Consider the following 19,145-nt stretch of genomic DNA (forward strand, 5'->3'; position numbering starts at 1 on the left):
TCACTGTTCATCCAGAGGCAGCATCGATCGGCTTCAGTTAGCAGCAGTAGCGAAGGAATCGCTCGATCGGGTTCAGTTAACAGCCATTGATCGATCGCTCAGGTTCAGTAACGCGTAGTCTGCAGTGCAATCACTCGGGTTCAGTTAGAGCCCAACGCCTCGCTCGGGTTCAGTTAGAGCCCAACGCCTCGCACCCACGCGCGTGCGTGTACGAGAGAAATGCGCGTCGCTCGGCCCCGACCACCCACCGTAACCGGGAACACCCCGATATTTTCCTCGCCCTCGCTTCTACCACGGTTTTTTCCGTCATGGACGGCCGAAAGAATGTCATGCAGCTGCGTCTCCGGCCCGCCCAGGACGAAAAGCCCATTTTCTATCATGATTTTTTGTCATAGAAGTAGGACCCCACCACATCTATGATGATACCAGGTTTTGTCACAATCATCGTCATAGAAGTGTCATAAGTATGACAGAAAAAAATTTCGTTCGGCCCAAAATGTCACGGATATGTCTTTTTTTTGGAGTGGGGCCCGCCTAGAACGGCAGCAGCGGCTGCTGAGGGAGTCCTGGACTAAGGGGTCCTCAGGCGTCCGGCCTGTTATCCGTGGGCCCGACTGATGTGCTGTGAAGACATGAAGACCGAAGATTGAACCCGTGTCCGGATTGGATGCTACTTGGCGTGGAAGGCAAGCTTGGCAACCGACTATGTAGATTCCCTCTGATGTAACCGACCCCATGTAACCCTGGATCTCTCCGGTGCCTATATAAACCGGAGAGCATAGTCCGGATAGACAGACTCATTACCATATTCACATAGGCTAGACTTCTAGGGTTTAGCCATTACGATCTCATGGTAGATCAACTCTTGTAACACTCATATTCATCAAGATCAATCAAGCAGGAAGTAGGGTATTACCTCCATAGAGAGGGCCCGAACCTGGGTAAACATCGTGTCCCCCGTCTCCTGTTACCATCGATCCTAGATGCACAGTTCGGGACCCCCTACCCGAGATCCGCCGGTTTTGACACTGACATTGGTGCTTTCATTGGGAGTTCCACTGTGCCGTCGCTAAGAGGGTCGATGGCTCGCCTTGTTTTCAAGGATAATATCATCCCCGGAGGAGCCCTGGCCCCAGGCCAAACCCTCCAGCTGGGCGGCTTCGTCATGACCGCCGGGTCAGCCCTTAAGCCGACGATGACCTCTCAAGTCATCGAAAATCGCCTCCGCGTTGATCCCGAATACTCCGCCCGCATGGATCCAATGGAGTTATCGTCGTTGAACGAACTCCTGGATCGCATGGCCGCCTTGGGGGTCGCTGTAGACTACGATCGGGTCGGGCTTAAACCTGACCAGAGAGAAATTAAAACTCCGCCGATCACCCATCAGATAGCGGTAGTCGAGGAACGGAGCAACTCTTCTACTATATTGAAGACGAACTATGTTCGGATCTCCGATCTTGAAGGGCCGGATATTCTCCGGCAGAAAGGCATGTCCCGTCCTCCGAACATGGAGTCGGACGATGAGCCTAAAAAGTCAGTCGATATCCCAGAGCCCGAACTGTCAGGTCCGGTAAATCTTCAAACTCTGGATCCGAAAACGGGTCAGGGTCTGGATTTCGTCCCACCCACCCACCCGGACATAGACGCTCTCATGAGCATCAAACAAAAGTCTCAGGAAACGGTCCACCACTTATGGGCCAGATTCCTCCTTGTCAAAAACAAGGTAAAAGAGTGCCGCGATGAAGACGTGATAGCGGCATTCTGCAACAACTGCACGGACGAAGGTATCCTCAACGCCATCAATCGCCGCCGCATACTAAAGTTTGCTGACTTAGCAACTATCATACAAAAGTACAGCGCGATGGAAAGCGCCTGGAAAACTTGGAACCGTCGGTCCCAACCCAACTCATCCTACACGCGAAGAGGGCGCACCCCCGTGGCACGCCCAGCCGAACAATCAAAAAACACAAACCCATTACGCTGCACGGCACCATTCTGGAGGGATGGCTCAATGGCCCATGCAAAATACACACGACGCCGGATACCATGGCAACCCACAGCCTTAGAGCATGTTGGATACTTCGGCAGGTAGCCAAGAGCGGCGAGGGCATCCTTATCAAGGACACCCCAGAACAACACCCTCCAGCAAACGATGACAATAGAATATTGACAGTCTTCGAGACATTCGCTTCAAACAATAAGCGTAAAAGGGCACTGCGCGATCTCGCCGAAGTTTGCCAGGTCGCCGCAATTGACCCCTGGTACGACACGGCCATAACCTTTAACGCCAGTGACGAACCTAAATACAAAAAAGTCCGAGCGCCAGCTGCATTAGTCCTCAGTCCCATCGTGGACGGCTTTCGACTTACAAAAGTCCTCATGGACGGCGGCAGCGGACTAAACCTCATTTACGAGGACACGCTCCACAAGATGGAAATAGACAGGAGCCGCATCGAGAAAAGCAGCACAACCTTTCGAGGTATCATTCCCAGTCGGGAAGCGCGGTGTGCGGGAAAGATTACACTTGATGTGGTATTCGGCACGCCGGAGAATTATCGGTCCGAAGAAATAACTTTCCAGGTGGCCCCTTTCAACAGTGGATACCACGCCCTGTTAGGGCGAGACGCCTTCATGCGCTTTCAAGCCATACCTCATTATGGGTATATGAAGCTAAAAATGTCTGGGCCTAATGGAATAATCACCCTCGTCAGTGATCCGGATATAGCACTCCGCGCCGAGAACAAAACCGCATCCTTGGCCCTCGAGGCATTATCTGAGGCCCTTGTGGCTGAAGAACTAACCGCACTATGCTCCATTGTGGATAGAGATGATGTTATCCTGGACAAACGACCCAAGTCTACTTCCTTCAAGCCAGTAGAAGAAACGGTCAAATTTCAGGTCCATCCAACAGACCCGAAGAAGACAGCCTCCATCGGAGTGCAACTCAGCCCCACAGTAGACGCCGCACTACGAGACTTCTTGCGCGAAAACTGGGATATATTCGCCTGGCACCCCTCAGATATGCCAGGAATCCCACGCGAATTGGCCGAACACAGCCTCAACATACTAAAGGGATATAAGCCGGTCAAGCAAACACTGCAGCGCTTTTCCGAACCCAAACGGCAAGCTATGGGGGAGGAGCTAGCCAAACTCATCGAGGCTGGATTCATCAAAGATATTAAACATCTGGACTGGCTGGCAAACTTGGTAATGATACCAAAGAAGGATAAATCCTGGCGCCTATGCGTCGACTTCAAAGACCTTAACAAGGCTTGCCCTAAGGATCCCTTCCCTCTTCCCCGCATTGATCAAATCATTGGCGCTACCGCAGGACATGACTCGCTGTGCTTCCTTGATGCATATTCCGGATACCATCAAATCAAAATGAAGGAGTCCGATCAAGCCGCAACAACATTCATTACGCCATACAGGCCATTTTGCTTCAACATCATGCCTTTCGGGCTCAAGAATGCCGACGCCACCTACCAGCGCATGATCCAAACATGCCTCGAGAAACAGATCGGCAAAACAGTGGAGGCCTACATGGACAACGTCGTCATCAAAACTAGACACGTCGAAACACTAATAGACGACTTGTGTCTCACATTCGACAACCTCCGCACATACGACATCAAGCTTAACCCAGAAAAGTGCGTCTTCGGTGTCCCCGCCGGTAAACTACTGGGCTTCATCGTTTCCAACAGAGGAATTGAAGCAAATCCAGCCAAAATCCGAGCTCTGTCATAGTTGGCCACGCCAACCGAACTCAAATAGGTCCAAAAACTCGCCGGGTGTGTGGCAGCCTTAAGCCGCTTTATCTCCAGGTTGGGGGAAAAGGCGTTGCCCCTTTATCGCCTTCTACGGCGCACCGATAACTTCGAATGGACAGACGCAGCGACAGCCGGACTGGAAGAAATAAAAGCCCTTTTGGCAAGCAACCCAATCCTGGCCGCGCCAAACGTCGGCGAACTAATGCTTCTATATATATCGGCAACACACCAGGTGGTGAGCGCCGTACTCATCGTCGAACGAGAACAGGACGGGCACAAATTTCCACTCCAAAAGCCGGTATACTACGTATCCACCGTCCTCACACCATGCAAATCCCGGTACCCTCACTATCAAAAGATAGCATATGCAGTCTTCATGGCATCTCGAAAATTGCGACACTACTTTCAGGAGTGCTCGATCACGGTGGCTTCCGAAGTGCCCCTCAATGATATAATCAACAACTGGGATGCAACGGGATGGATTGTCAAATGGGCTATTGAGCTCCTGCCATTCGATATCACGTACAAACCACATCGAGCCATAAATCCCAGGTACTGGCTGACTTCGTCGCCGAATGGACGGAGGCCGAGCTCCCTAAAGAGTACGGCGCGTATTCCAACTGGGTTATGCATTTTGACGGCTCCAAAATATTGGCAAGGCTAGGGGCGGGCGTTGTATTAACGTCCCCATAGGAGATATCATCCAGTACGTACTCCAAATATTATACACAGACTCCAACAACGCAGCCGAATACGAGGCCTTGCTACATGGCCTCCGGATGGCCGTATCAATGGGCATACAACACCTGGAGGTGCGCGGAGACTCAAACCTCGCAATATCCCAAATTAATGGAGACTTTGATGCCAAAGATCCAAAGATGGCAGCTTATCGCAATGCCGGCTTGAAGATGTCGGCTCGGTTCGAGGGGCTCGAATTTCATCACGTCGCCCGCGAAAGTAATCAGGCGGCAGACGTCCTTGCTCGCATCGGCGCTAAGCGCGACCCCGTCCCACCTAACATCTTCCTCGAAAGGCTCTTTAAGCCATCCGTGGTGTGGCAAGGGGGAGACAGCAACGACAGTCCCGTTCCGAACACAACCACAGATAGCGAACACGCCGGTATCATCGGAGGCTCAGCCACCGAAATAACACCATCGGCCCACCTTATCATGGAAGTAATTGCCCCGTGGACCGAACCATTCTTGGCCTACTTTAATAGGAAGGAGCTCCCAGAAGATCAGAACGAGGCTCGCTGCATTGTCCGGCGTTCGAAGGCCTATAAAGTTCACGAAGGAGAGCTCTACAAGAAAAGCACTACCGAAGTCCTTCAAAGGTGTATCTCCGAGGAGGAGGGGCGGCAACTCTTAGCGGAAATTCATGCCGGTCTCGATGGGCACCACGCCGCAGCCCAGGCACTTGTCAGCAAGGCCTTCCGGACAGGATTTTATTGGCCTACCGCCCGGGCAGACGCACAGGACCTCGTCCAGCGCTGCGTTGGATGCCAACTTTTCGCCAACCAAAGCCATATGCCCCCAACCGCTCTACAAACAATCCCCATTACATGGCCCTTTGCGGTTTGGGGCTTGGACATGGTTGGACCCCTTAAAGGGGGAATCCATAAGAAAAACTACCTGCTGGTCATGGTGGACAAATTCACCAAGTGGATAGAGGCTAGACCAGTTAAAACGGCTGAGTCCGGACCTGTGATTGCATTTATATCCGATGTGGTGCACCGTTATGGTGTACCGCACAGCATCATCATTGATAACGGTTCCAATTTCACAGCTGATGAGGTGAAAACCTGGTGTGCTAATCTGGGCATTAAGCTCGATTACGCCTCTGTCTACCACCCGCAAACAAACGGTCAAGTCGAGCGAGCTAATGGTCTTATTATGAGCGGCATCAAACCCAGGCTAGTGCGGTCTTTGAAAGAATCAGACAAACACTGGGTCGAGGAGCTCGACTCCGTACTCTGGGGGATGCGGACCACGCCCAACCATACTACCGGATACACACCTTTCTTCATGGTGTACGGTGCAGAGGCTGTATTGCCCTGCGATATTATACATGACTCACCTCGAGTGCGTATGTACAAAGAGAAAGAGGCCGAGTTGGATCGGCAGGACAGCCTAGACGCCCTGGAGGAGGAGCGCGACGTCGCCAAAGCCCGTTCAGCATTTTATCAACAGCAGGCTCGAAGATATCAAAGCAGAGAAGTACGGGCCAAGACTTACAATGTTGGCGAACTCGTTCTACGCTTGCCGGAGAAGAAAAAGGACAAACTCAAGCCCAAATGGGAGGGTCCCTTCATAATTGACGATATTCTTACCGGAGGAGCGTACCGTCTTCGTGAAACATCAGGCAATCACCTAGAGCCGAACCCCTGGAACGCGGCCAGACTCCGAAGGTTCTATGCCTAGCGCCGAACCCTTTGTTAGTCTCCTTCTCCCCTATAGTTTCTATAACTCTTTCCCCCTTTTACACAATTCTTTTCGCTTTAAAGCTCTCATTCGGCTTGACCGAACACTACTGACGTACACATCTTTACATATGTACGCCCATTATACCTGGGGGCTTCTTTAACAGAAGCTTGTTTTCCGAGCGTCAAGCTCATCACACATACGCGTTTCCCCGTATGTCTTTTCTTCACCATTATATGCATCAATATGACTTAAGTTTTGGCCAACCTGGGTTGCTTGGCTCCTGTGCTTACCCCTACGTTCCCGATTGTTCGGCTAGGTGGTAAAGGGAGCACCTCTGCGATTGTTACTGCCGGGTCATCCGGATGTGTACCTCAGACTAGGTGAAGCCAAAAGCTAGCGTTCTTAAGGTATATTCGGTCGGTGGATGAAAAATACTTTTTGCACTCACTCTATTGTGAACCCCTAGAAGCTATACACACTGTGATTTTCACATCACAATTCAGACATGTCTACTAATGCATGCACACCCAGGGAAAGGAACCCTTAACGGAACTATTCTCCTTGGAAGATGTTTCTTACAATCTCAATGTAATATAACATAACTAGCCGGATACAACTTGTCTGTTCAAGCAACTATGACCCCTACGCTTAGTTTTCCATGCATACCCCGGCCTATTCGGCCGTGACGGTATTCGGAAACACTCCGCACCTTCGGGTCCGGAGGTTGAAGCGAAAAGGTCCGCCATGACAAATGATATACAATTCAGCTAGAATTCCACATGGTGAGGAAAGTACATAGTCACTTGGACTCAAACACTTATGCCTCTATACCATCTAACAGGCAGTCTAACTTACAATCATGTTGGGAATATTTGGCGGCCACCTCTACTTGGTCATATACTAAACTAACGGGAATTTCTTCCCCATTTGGCCCTAACGGTCCAACCCGGGCCATGTGATTAGGATTCAGCTTGGTATATCGTGTTTTCACCATGGCCCGGGCCTCTCGCGCACCCTCTCAGCAGGCCGATATCTTCCATAATCGGATACGTCGCCGCGCTCCCTTGAACAGCTCTACAAGCTCCTCCATACTTCCTGGAGGGGAGGCGGATGGCCATAAGGCCTTAGCAACACTCCGCATGGCCAGCCGAGCATGCTCGTGCACTTGCGACAGTCTTTGCAGCAGATCACTTGCTGATCCGGACACCTCCTCTTCAGGACGGCCCATCAATATACCTGCAAGCATAGCTATATGAGTTCCATTTATCTCCGAACTACTAAAAAAACAAGTTCAAAAACATACTGAACATGCCGCCCCGCAGCTTCTTGTTCTCCTTTACGGAGTCGGCTAGCTGGGCCCGCACATCTTTCAACTCTTCACCCAACTTAGTGTTGGAATCCTGTAGCTTGTTCTTCTCGTCTCTGACGCGGGTCAGCACACGCTCGCCTGCGGCGTGTTGCCTCTTTGCCTCTCTTTCTCCCTCTTGGGCGATCTTCAACTTCTCCTCAAGTTGATCAGGCAACCCTACTATGCAATCAGTGGCAGTGTTAGCACAGTTGGTATACATTTACTGTTCCTCGATGGAGGGGAACGTTACCAGTGGACAGCTTCTTCAAATTTTCCAGTTCGGCGGTAGCGGCATTTAGCTGCGCCCGACACTGTTCCAGCTCTTGGGTTAGCAGGTTGTTCTTCTCTGTAAGAACCTGGTAATAAAACGGTCCTTAAATCAGTTGTACCAACCGCTTTCATTCTCGGGGGCTACTAGCATATGGCTATCCTATTCGAACAAAGAAAACTTACCCGCACGTCTGTTAAGTGCTACTTGGTGGCTCTACTAAGCCCGTTTCAAGCAGCTCGGATGTACGCATCAGCCGAACTGAAGGCATGGAACGCCTCTTCTAAGAACTCCGGGTCTCATAAAAAATAGCCCTACAACGCCGATGATTCATGGCGCTCTCCACTTCCGAGTTGGTAACGGACATATTCTCCTAACCCTCGGCCGAAGGACAGTCCGGCACGGTTCCTATATCAGCTTCCACCTCTACGACGGGGTCTAAAACCCGGGCGCTGGGAGTACGGCTGGCCGGACCCTCGGGCTTAGTCCGGTGAACCTTTTTCCTGGTACCAAACAAACGAACAAGTTACAATTGGATGTGACTGCTAAAGTATACCTTCAAATCCTTACCTCTTTGACGGGAGACCGGTCATGTTTTCACCGACCTTCCTTTTGGAAGCCTTGCTCGGCGTCGGAGCCGCTCTTTTTGGAGCCGCCCCCGGAGTAGCTGACGCGCCGAACGCCTCCCCTGTGGAGCACGAGACAGTGCGATGGGTGAGGCAGTGCGAGAAAGCTCTTGCGTGTGAGATTTTCTCTTGAAGACTTACGTGGGAAGCAGGAAGAAGACCAGGGTAATCGGCAATAATGGCCACTTCCGTGCCGTCATAGCTCGCCTGGTAAAACACCCCTTTCGCGAGTACCACGAATATATCCGGATCTTCTTCGAACCCAGGATCCAGCTCCCGGTTGTGGTTCTCAGGCTGTGGGGCGGGGCTGTGAAACCCCTCGGTGATTTTTTGCCAATGTTGTTATAAGCGGATTAGAAATTTATCAAAGGTAATCCGGGAGGCAGAATAAGCAGAGCAGAAGGATTGGGGCTTACCCAACTAGGAGGATTATACATAGAATATCCGTCTTTGTGATTGACGCGAAGAAATTCCTCTTCCTCCCCTTTGAACAGCTCGGCCAGTATCTTGGCTAAAGCGGCAGGGGTGTCCGGACCTTTCCGACCACAGCGGGAGGCGTCGTCCTCCCCGTTGTAGTGCCACATCGGGAGCCCTCTATATTGAAGCGGCTGAACCCCTCGCACTAGGAAGACCGCCACTACCTCAACCATGTTAATCCGGACTGGGCGAGCGTCTTTATCTTGCCCGGAGCTGACGAACCTCCGCACTGTCATCCTCTTCAAGGCTCCAGGGACACCAACTATGGCGTTTCTTTAGCAGGACGCTTGCAAATTCAGGGAGACCCTTTCGAACTGGGTCGGGAAGTGCAACGTCCTCAATGTAGAACCATTCGGAAGGCCATTCCTTCGCTGCCCTCCTTGGTGTGCCGGACAGGTATCCGGTATCGGCAATGCGCCACACTTCGGCTCCGCCCACTTCAAATATTGACCCCTCATGGTTGCGCGGGACAAGACAGAACAATTTTCTCCACAGTTCGAAATGGGCCTCAACACCCAGAAATAACTCGCATAGAGCGACGTAACCTGCGATGTGCAGGATAGAGGCGGGAGTGAAGTTGTGCAGCTGGAGGCCATAATATTCCAGAAGCTCCCGGAGGAACGGATGGACGGGAAATCCAACGCCTCTTAGCAGGTAGGGGACGAAGCACACTCGCTCCCTCCCGGATGGATTAGGGAAGTCCTCCGCCTGAGTCACGACATTGAAGGAGGCCGACCCTACTTGGACAGGGACCAGATCCGTGGGAGGAAGAAATCCCTGCGTTTGCAACTTTGCTAGTTGACTATGAGTCACATAGCACTTCTCCCACTCGCTTCTCTTAGGGCTGGAACGGGAGGAGGAGCTGGGAATGCTAGCCATGGTGGAATGGTTTCTCCTGGCAGTCTCCGGGGATTTTCTCGGCGCAGTATCGCCTGGATCTAAGATCCAGTATCTTTAAATAGGTGTTCTGCCTTGCGAGGACGAGGTGTTATTCGCAAGAATACCCTGACTCTCCACATTCGCTCGACACGTGGAAGACGAAGTTATTAGCGCACAGAAGCCGAGGGGAGCGATATTGGATCAATGGCCGAATATATTATTTGGAGAGGGAACCCGCCTTGCAACGCTGAAGACAATGTGCGCGCCAAACACCTCGTCGTTGAAGCCTGGTTTGGGGGCTACTGAGGGAGTCCTGGACTAAGGGGTCCTCAGGCGTCCGGCCTGTTATCCGTGGGCCGGACTGATGGGCTGTGAAGACATGAAGACCGAAGATTGAACCCGTGTCTGGATTGGATGCTACTTGGCGTGGAAGGCAAGCTTGGCAACCGACTATGTAGATTCCCTCTGATGTAACCGACCCCATGTAACCCTGGATCTCTCCGGTGCCTATATAAACCGGAGAGCATAGTCCGGATAGACAGACTCATTACCATATTCACATAGGCTAGACTTCTAGGGTTTAGCCATTACGATCTCGTGGTAGATCAACTCTTGTAACACTCATATTCATCAAGATCAATCAAGCAGGAAGTAGGGTATTACCTCCATAGAGAGGGCCCGAACCTGGGTAAACATCGTGTCCCCCGTCTCCTGTTACCATCGATCCTAGACGCACAGTTGGGGACCCCCTACCTGAGATCCGCCAGTTTTGACACCGACAGCTGCCCGCTGTATGCAGGCGCGCCCTGGGACGGCCACGACAGCATGGGGTGGCCGTAGGCGGCGATCAGCGCAACCGGCGGAGGTGCGTACGGCCCGGCCATGTAATGGTGGTACTGGTTCAGATGGAGTCCCTGGACGGCCGTCACGAGATCCCGCAAGGTATTGGTGACCTGTTCCGGCGTGAAGACGGCGGTCGGCGGCGGCGCGGAAGTGATGGGGGCTGGCGGCGGTGGGGAGCCCGCGGTGGTGACCAGGCCCGGCAGCGTGGGGGCCCCGGCGGTGGACATCGGGGCGATGGTCATCGGCGTGGTGGTGACGATGGGCAGCGGTGGCGAGGGCGTTGAAGAAGACATGATCGAACCCGAGTCTCTGGATACCAAATTGGTAGGAGCTAGGGCCCTACCGGATCTAGGGCGTAGGTTGTAGGGGAAGGAGGGGGAAGGGCGAGGGCTGGTGCGCGGCGGCCGGCGGCGTGGCGCCGTCCTTGCGACGAGAGCAGCGGCGACGAAGGCAGGAGGCGGCTAGGGTTTAGGTCTCCCAGCTCCCTAAAGGAAGCCGAGCAAATATTGATTGCTTCTTGCTTGATTAAATTGATACATCTCCTCTCCTTATATAGAGAGGTTTACTTGACTTCTAAGCAAACGATCCTAATATGATAAGATAATTGGGCTAAGCCCCTAATTAAGATACATGGGCCATAACCCACTGGGCTAAGCCCTTATGCCGGTCATAACACTTGTTAGAATAAATCCGAGACACTCCGTCGATCATCCGAGGACCAAGCAATCACACAAGCACGACACCGAGATTTGTTAACGAGATTCATCGATATGGCTACATCCCCGGGGCTTGACTATGGGCGCTCCTCCCCATGACACTGCTACAATACCGCACCCGGTCGCCCTGGACACCGGCACATGCCGCCGGCTTCCCCTGCGTTTCGGTGCTATTATGTTGGCATAGGTTACATCGTGCTATAAGAGAGGCCTAGGATACAAGTGTCCTATTAGGACACGACTCCACATCCCATGTGAACACAATACAACTCATAGTCCAACTGCAACCTACCTTGTACACAATATTCGACACAACTCTAACAAACTCCACCTTGGCGAATATTCTCCACCACCTTGAATTCGTCAATGCATCAAACTTCCATGTACATTGGACTTGAGCTTATCCCATGAGCACCGCTGCTACTCCAAAGACTCCATATGACTCCACCTGCAACTTGTAGTCCCTTCTTTTCTTGACCATAGTCAACACTAGAGCAAAATTAAGTTCCTTGTTACTCTAGTTTGTGCTCCCAACTTCCAGAGTATCAGTTCAACGCCATCACACACTGATCACTGACCTGCGTGAAAGTGAACAACTCACATATTGGGTGTCACACATAAGAGTTACCTGAACTCAACATCACCGCTCCTTTCTTGACCACCTGTCTGAAACTTGAAGTAATTTCACCGTTGCTTGTGATCATCCGGAGTCAAATTCGCAGTTATCTCACCACATGTATGCCACCAGAGCCCTGGCCTGTCTCCATGTCCCGTGCATACCACATGCCTCGTCGCTATTATCGCGTCGATCCTCCGCTGTCCTGGTCGAGTCTCAAGGGTAAAGAAACCACACCACTCAACCCCCACTGCAGAGTACTACCGATCATCATCGACCGATGACGAGTTTCACGCTTCCATCAGACCACTGGGCTCCAGTCCGAACTGCGTGTCACTCGCTTTTTCCCGCTGAAGTAGGCTTCGACTCTCTGAGCTCTTACGCCGTAGCCCCTCAATCAGCACCGAGTGAAGTCTTCCAGACTCCAGCTCCACCTTCAACATGACTCCATGGTAGATGATCAGTCCACCCACGCGTCCCGTCAACTTCAAGCTCCGTGTATACACCACCTTGAATCAACCCCGCGCCATAGTCTTGTCGAAGCCGCACAAGCCCTTGGGCCCGCGTCACGTGTTTCCACGCCCAGAAGTCGGTCACCATCAGCATCACGCTCCTATGTCGTTGTCACCGATCCCACCACCGTCTTCTGTACCAACCGACTTGCGTCGATCCATCAGACTGTCCAGTCCGACCCAGCCGAACTTGTTCGACTGCAACCATGATCCACCATGCGTCGTGTCCGCCCCACACATCTCCGTGCATTGCTTGACGCCTTGTGTTTGCGTGATCCTGTATGACACGCTCCAGGCTCCCAAATCGTCAACCCTGACTGCCATCCATACACAAATTGTGTACCAAACAGAAAAAAAGACCAAAATAAAATCCCTTGTAGCCTTCCTGTGTGCACGTACCAAAAGAGATCAATGACAAGCTAGCTAGTCAAACTCCAATCCGTCACACATAGCTTCTGGACTTGTATTTCTTTCCTCCTTTTAGATAGCATCACGCCTGATCCTTGGTCCTTGCGCCATTATTTTTTGTCCAAATCTCGTGCTCAGCACGTCCGGCTCGCAGCTTTACAGCCCGCAGGCTGTCCCATGGTTCTAGACCGGCCTGCTGGCCTGCTCGATCCACCGCGCCTGGCGGCCTGCAGCCCCGCACTTGGGTCTCTGCACTGCATCGCTGCGCTCACGCGGTATGCGCTCGACCCGATCTCGCCGAGAACTCTGCTCACGCACGTACACGTCGCCCGAGCCTGAGTCCGGTCGGGATCCCGCCCAGTTCCACGCTGACGCCGCCGCGTGCCACTTTCCGATAGCTTCTTGTACTCGCCCGATTGATCCTCTGATCCATCGCCACACGTCCCTTCCTACCGCAACGCGCACAAGCCGCTGATCCGACACCAGCTCCAACCGCTGCTTTTCTTATCCTCCAAATCAACATCACAGCCTCAAATCAAACTTTGCTCATGATACCACTCGTTAGAATAAATCCGAGACACTCCGTCGATCATCTGAGGACCAAGCAATCACACAAGCACGACACCAACGAGATTCACCGATATGGCTACAGCCCCGGGCTTGACTATGGGCGCTCCTCCCCATGACACCGCTACAATACCGCACCCGGTCGCCCTGGACACCGGCACATGCCGCCGGCTTCCCCTGCGTTCCGGTGCTATTATGTTGGCATAGGTTACATCGTGCTATAAGAGAGGCCTAGGATACAAGTGTCCTACTAAGACACGACTCCACGTCCTATGTAAACACAATACAACTCATAGTCCAACTGCAACCTATCTTGTACACAATATTCGACACAACTCTAACAACACATACACAACACTGAATTATAGTCATCTTTCCTACCATTTGAGCTAAGCAAACACCAAATAAAAATCACACTAACTATCCTTTGAAAATAGTAGAAATTCAGGCTTGGCGAGAAGCTGTTGAACGGCTAGAAATGCATTTGGCGTCAGTGTGTGTGCGTCTATATACCTATTCTAATCGCAGAACTTCGTAAATCAACATATTATTATTATTATTATAGCTTAGCTATATGCTTTGTGCAGTTTCGTTCGGTGCTGAAAAATCGAGTAGAGAAATGCAGATATAAAACTAATATCAGGTTTATGGAACACAAATGGTTCTATGGTCTAGCGGTTAGGACATTGGACTCTGAATCCAGTAACCCGAGTTCAAGTCTCGGTAGAACCTCATTTTTTCTTTCGTTTTCATTCATTTCTCCTCATGGGCAGTAACTTCCTTGACTAACTTCTCACGTTCGGACTGCGGTAATCCTTTTCAGATAACCAGTCCCTTTTTCCCATCTGCAAAACAAAACTGTAAAGGAACCGTTTCAGAGACGAGATAGGGCGCTCATCTGCGCCGGCGCCGGCCCAACTGTTGGGCCGGTCGAGCGCTAGCCGTCCGATGCGCTGAGCCAGGGTAGTCAAATCTGCGCGAGATCCCTTCCACACCGCACCCGCCCCCTCGCCGCACCGCATCGCGCCCGCCCCCTCGCCGCACCGCACCGCGGGACACCCCCCGCCGGCCGTTGCGGTGCGGTGCAGCTAGCCACCTCCGCCGTCGGCCGCAACTGGGCGATAAAGCCGTCGCAACTCCGCCGCCGCCGGCCATTGACGGATGCAACACTCGCCGCGGTTGCAGCTAATCCGTGAATGGACGTAGCAAAATTTAAAGACACCATGGCGGTTGTAGCAAAAATGCCGTCGGAATTCGTTCGCCGCGCTTGAAGCACCATGGCATGGTGAATCGATGTAGCAAAAAACACGTCTCCACTAGTAGCAAAAAACAAGGTTGTTGCAACAAAAATGTCGTCTTCGTCGTCGTCGCCGGTCACATCTCAGTCGTAAAAAAAGCACCACAGCTTTATGAATGGTTGTAGCAAAAATGTTAACCGTATGTAGCTTCTGTGGTTGCCGATTGCAGCAAAAAATTGACGTGGTTGTAGCAAACACAAAAAAAGAAAAAAGAAAAAAGTTTCCATCGTTTTCAGAAAAGCTTTGAGTGTAGGTTGAAGCATTTCACACATACGATTGAAGCTTTCTCTACAACGGATGCAACTTTTCTGGTTATGCAGTGTATGGTTGTAGCTTTCTTTTTCAATGGTTGTAGCTTTTTTCATCTACAGTCGAAGCTTTTCTATCAAACGGTTGCAGCTTTTTTCTTTGTAGCAGCCTTGGTTAATGCTTTCTCTATCGTTTCGGGTTGAAGCTTTTTCATCAAGGGTTGTAGTATTTTATGTCGACGGTTGTAGCACTCCGCCATGGCAATGACTGCTTGCAGCTTTTGATGTATCTGGTTGAAGCTTTTTTCATCTTGGTTTGAAGCATTTTGGTTAACAGTTGTAGCATGAGGGCGTGCGGCAGGTTCTGCAATGTCTCCGCCATGTCTGCAGCGCGAGCGCCGCCGTCCTCGTAGCTCGCCGTCACCATGCTCGCCATCCATGATGGCAGCTCTCCTGGGCACCGGTTGCAGCAGGCCACGACGCGGTTCCAGCTTCCGCCGGGGCCGGCGAGCGAGGACGGCGAACGGCGATGGGGACGGCCGGCGCGGGTGACCACCGGCGATGAGGACGGCCGGTGGGGGCATGATGACAGACGCATCCATGGCGACAACGGGATCTGAAGGAGGAAGACCAGGAGCGCGGCTACCCCCGAAGGAGGAAGACCAGGAATGCGGCGACCCCGTGCGTGGCTCGCGGCTAAGAGAGAAGGGGATTGGGGAAAGAAGATAAGGCGGGGGCAGGGGCTCGCGCGAGGCGTACGATGGCCTCGATCGAGTGGCTCGCGCGGGACCGGCGCAACGGTTGGGCCGGCGCCCCGGCCACAAACACTTCCCATAAAAGAACCAATAGAATCGTAGGAGCAGCACCCACCGCGCATTATCTCCAAAAGAAAACGCGGCCTCCTCACGACGTACGTGGCCGCAAGTTCATCCTCCAATCTTTCCCACGTCCCCCAGTTTTCTCCTCCATTTCTCCCTCCTCCCCTGGCCGCATCTCCAGGGGAAAGGAAGCGAGGCTCAGGGAGGGAGTGTGGCACGAGCGCGCCCACCCCTGAAAAATGGCGGCCTCCCTCTGGCTCCCTTCTCCTCCTCTTCACAGCGCCGTCTTCCTCTCGACCAACCACTCCCCCTCCCCCTCTCCTCCTTCGGCGTCTGCGTCTCCTCTGCTGCACAGGAAGCACGCACCGGCCAGAGCCAGAGGCAACCTTGCCTGCAGCTCATCCGGTAGCTCCTCGTCCTCTGCTTCCCCTGTTGTGACCAAAGATCAAGAGGGAGCAGCAGCAGCAGAGGCGACGTCCCCTGCCCCTGCCCCGGCGGCCGTCAGATACGACTACAAAGATGACCCCAACTTCAGGTACGGGCGGCTGTTCCAGGTTTAGTGAATTACTGTCTCAAATTTACCAAGCATGTAACTGTCGGAAAGATAGATGATAGTTTTATTCAGCATGTCAGTATGTCACTATGTAAGCGTGAATATTATTTTTAATTAAGATTATGTTCTATTTCGCATCAACAAATGGTTCCATGGTCTAGTGGTTAGGACATTGGACTCTGAATCCAGTAACCCGAGTTCAAGTCTCGGTGGAACCTCATTTTTTATGATATTTTGATTTATTTTTCCCACTGTGAGAGTACGTTTATTGACTGAGACCACAGCCTATTGTTGTCAACTTCTGCTAAAATGAATCTTTCGAGCTTCTAACCTCTGTAACAATCTGCCGCTGCAAATTTAGACTGCTTGAATTATTATTTTTGTTAAATTTCAGTTGGATTTATATAGGGTGCTTCCGGTTTCAAACAGACATAACGTGTTCTTTCTAACTGTACTTTAGGGGGTGCAAGGGGTGCGGCCGTGAGGAAACCGAGAGGGGCTGCAACGGCGAAGGGCGGATCATGGGCGGCATAGCCGCCGTCCCCTTGTTCGGGTGGTGGCCGATCAAGGCCTACCGGCCGTGCCCCGGCTTCGTCGCCTCCGGCGGCCGGTACCGGCGCTACGGCCAGAGCATGGACGACGTCATAGCCGGCAAGGGACGGAAAGTCGCCTCCGACAAGAAGAAAAGGTACGTCCGATAACCTCTCATCAAAGTTCTCACCTGGCCGTCGTATGTAGCTAAGAGCTGATCTCATCTCACTTGGCTTTGCTACTTGCAGTGAAAAATGATCCACCTCAAGGAACTGCAGTGCACCTGGCCATGTTGTGTAATAGCTCAAGGAACTGCAGTGCAAGTTCCAGATTTGACTTGGCCATGTGCTGGAGAAGGGTGTCCAAACCTCCCAGATTTTGTTTCAGTCTTGACGTTGTCTAGCTAGGTCAGATTATTCGAGAGCGTTGCCTGCTGAATCAATTCCAATATTGAAGTTTTGTACGTAGCTCCGCATCGACGGCAAATGTACTCCACTCTTCTACCTGGTGCTAATGTTTACATCTTGCTTGCCAAATTTAATAGCGGCAAAACAGTTCCAGGAAATTCGTCGAACTGTTTTTATACTTTGCCTCAGCCTTTTTGAGTTTCCACTGCTCGATGACAGAGATTCATTCACACATAACAGCCAAAAAATTGGCCCATGTAACCACCAGATGAGCAAATGCAGCCAAGAGGTGTCAAAGAATGGTCACTTCTGACTAAACATATGCTTGCTGCTTCGCTGACAATACGCTGATTCGTTACATCATGTTTCCTACAAGCATGATGGGAAGAAACAAAAAGCTCCTCCTGCCTTCTTCCAGCATGAAGGTTCAGAAGTGAAACAGATCAGCTAATGCTGAAACCAGACTGGCATTTCAATGTTGCTGTCAAACCTTCTCTTGAATTTGGTTAGGTGGGGACTCTTCTATCACCGTATCTTCCCTCTTGACGAGATACACAAAAGGACTAGTAACAAAATAAGAGACCGGAGACAGGCCCCAACTTATGAACAAAAGTCGGTGGTTATGTACTAACTTTTTGCATCCCTACTGTGCACTACTTCCTCCGTTCCTAAATATAAGTCTTTTTAAAGATTTCACTACAGACTACATACGGAGCAAAATGAGTGAATCTACGCTCTAAAATATGTCTATATACATCCGTATGTAGTTTGTATTGAAATCCTAGAAAGACTTATATTTAGGAACGGAGGGAGTAGAATCTAGCGTTAAGAACTTTGCAAAATGCAGTTGGTTACGCATTTACGCTGTCAGCGCATGTGGGGAGGCTTGACTGCAAACGAAATATTTCCAGGAGTTGCTGCAATCGGGTGACTTCCAGGAGTTGCTGCAATCGGGTGACCTCCAGGAGTAGTAGCTGCAAATGGGCTGCCTCCCGGAGTTGTAGCAAATGGGTGACTTCCAGGAGTTGATGTAAACGGGTTACGCCCAGGAGTTGCTGCAAATGGATTACTTCCCGGAGTTGCAGGTGAGCGAATGGTTGGTGAACCCTGCACCCTCTGTTGAAAGGAAAGAGCATCAGTAAATTGGGGACGTAAATGAAGAGAAATGTATAAATCTCTTGAAGCTCTTGCGACATACTACATGAGACCATTGAAGTATTTCCCTTTTTTTGAGAGAAAGAAGGTATCTTGGTATCAGTAGACATAGGAAGTATGTAAAACTGATCAATGATGATTTGCCGCGTAACTGCTGCTTCCTTTGGAGTTTGTCACACTAATGTGCAGTACCTTAAAATTTCATCTTTGCCTAACCGACCAGAGCTAATAAACATTAGCATAGATAAAGCATTCAACCACGGGAGAATCAAGCATGTTTGTATTCTCCAAAACATTGATTAAACCTCATAAACACAGGAACCAAAGCCTATCAGACTATCTGTATCCTCTAACCATGCTATCACGTACTCCCTCCGTTCCTAAATATAAGTCTTTTTAGAGATTCCACTATGGACTACATACGGATGTATATAGACATATTTTAGAGTGTAGAGTCACTCATTTTGCTCCGTATGTGGTCCCTTACTGGAATCTCTAAAAAGACTTATATTTAGGAACGGAGGGAGTAATTTGGAAGTCTAAGATACTCCATCAATATCACATTGAAACCAATAGATTACTGGCGCAGCATGTCAAGGTTGAAATTAGTAATGCTATTGGTCCGTCACTTGTAGATCAGGAAAAAGTGAAACGGTTTTTTATTCTTTATTCTCAAACAGAC

At 51.1% G+C, this 19,145-nt stretch overlaps 1 protein-coding gene, 2 non-coding genes and 1 pseudogene across 3 annotated transcripts; 3 read left to right on the forward strand and 1 right to left on the reverse strand.

Annotated features, from left to right (window-relative positions):
- The first annotated feature begins 14,113 nt into the window (after positions 1–14,113).
- Positions 14,114–14,185, forward strand: TRNAQ-CUG (transfer RNA glutamine (anticodon CUG)). The gene has a single exon. It is a non-coding gene; the product is annotated as a tRNA-Gln (tRNA).
- A 1,688-nt stretch (positions 14,186–15,873) lies between these two features.
- LOC123077901 (uncharacterized) lies at positions 15,874–17,455 on the forward strand. Its single transcript, XM_044500264.1, has 3 exons — positions 15,874–16,352; positions 16,831–17,058; positions 17,150–17,455. The coding sequence occupies exons 1-3, from the start codon at positions 16,057–16,059 to the stop codon at positions 17,157–17,159; spliced, it is 534 nt and encodes a 177-aa protein (XP_044356199.1). The 5' UTR covers positions 15,874–16,056; the 3' UTR covers positions 17,160–17,455.
- TRNAQ-CUG (transfer RNA glutamine (anticodon CUG)) lies at positions 16,517–16,588 on the forward strand. Its single transcript has one exon. It is a non-coding gene; the product is annotated as a tRNA-Gln (tRNA).
- Positions 17,456–17,598: 143 nt separating the features above from the next.
- LOC123076202 (protein DEFECTIVE IN MERISTEM SILENCING 3-like) overlaps positions 17,599–19,145 on the reverse strand; it is a 6,917-nt pseudogene continuing 5,370 nt past the window's right edge.

This window comes from Triticum aestivum, chromosome 3D (genome assembly GCF_018294505.1).
Source record: "Triticum aestivum cultivar Chinese Spring chromosome 3D, IWGSC CS RefSeq v2.1, whole genome shotgun sequence".
NCBI lineage: Eukaryota > Viridiplantae > Streptophyta > Magnoliopsida > Poales > Poaceae > Triticum > Triticum aestivum.

Bases quoted from the DNA above. Each gene is read 5' to 3' on its own strand.
- LOC123077901 (XM_044500264.1), top strand. From the start codon at position 16,057: ATGGCGGCCTCCCTCTGGCTCCCTTCTCCTCCTCTTCACAGCGCCGTC. The intron at 16,353-16,830 runs GTACGGGCGGCT...ACTGTACTTTAG, and splicing joins AAAGATGACCCCAACTTCAG to GGGGTGCAAGGGGTGCGGCC.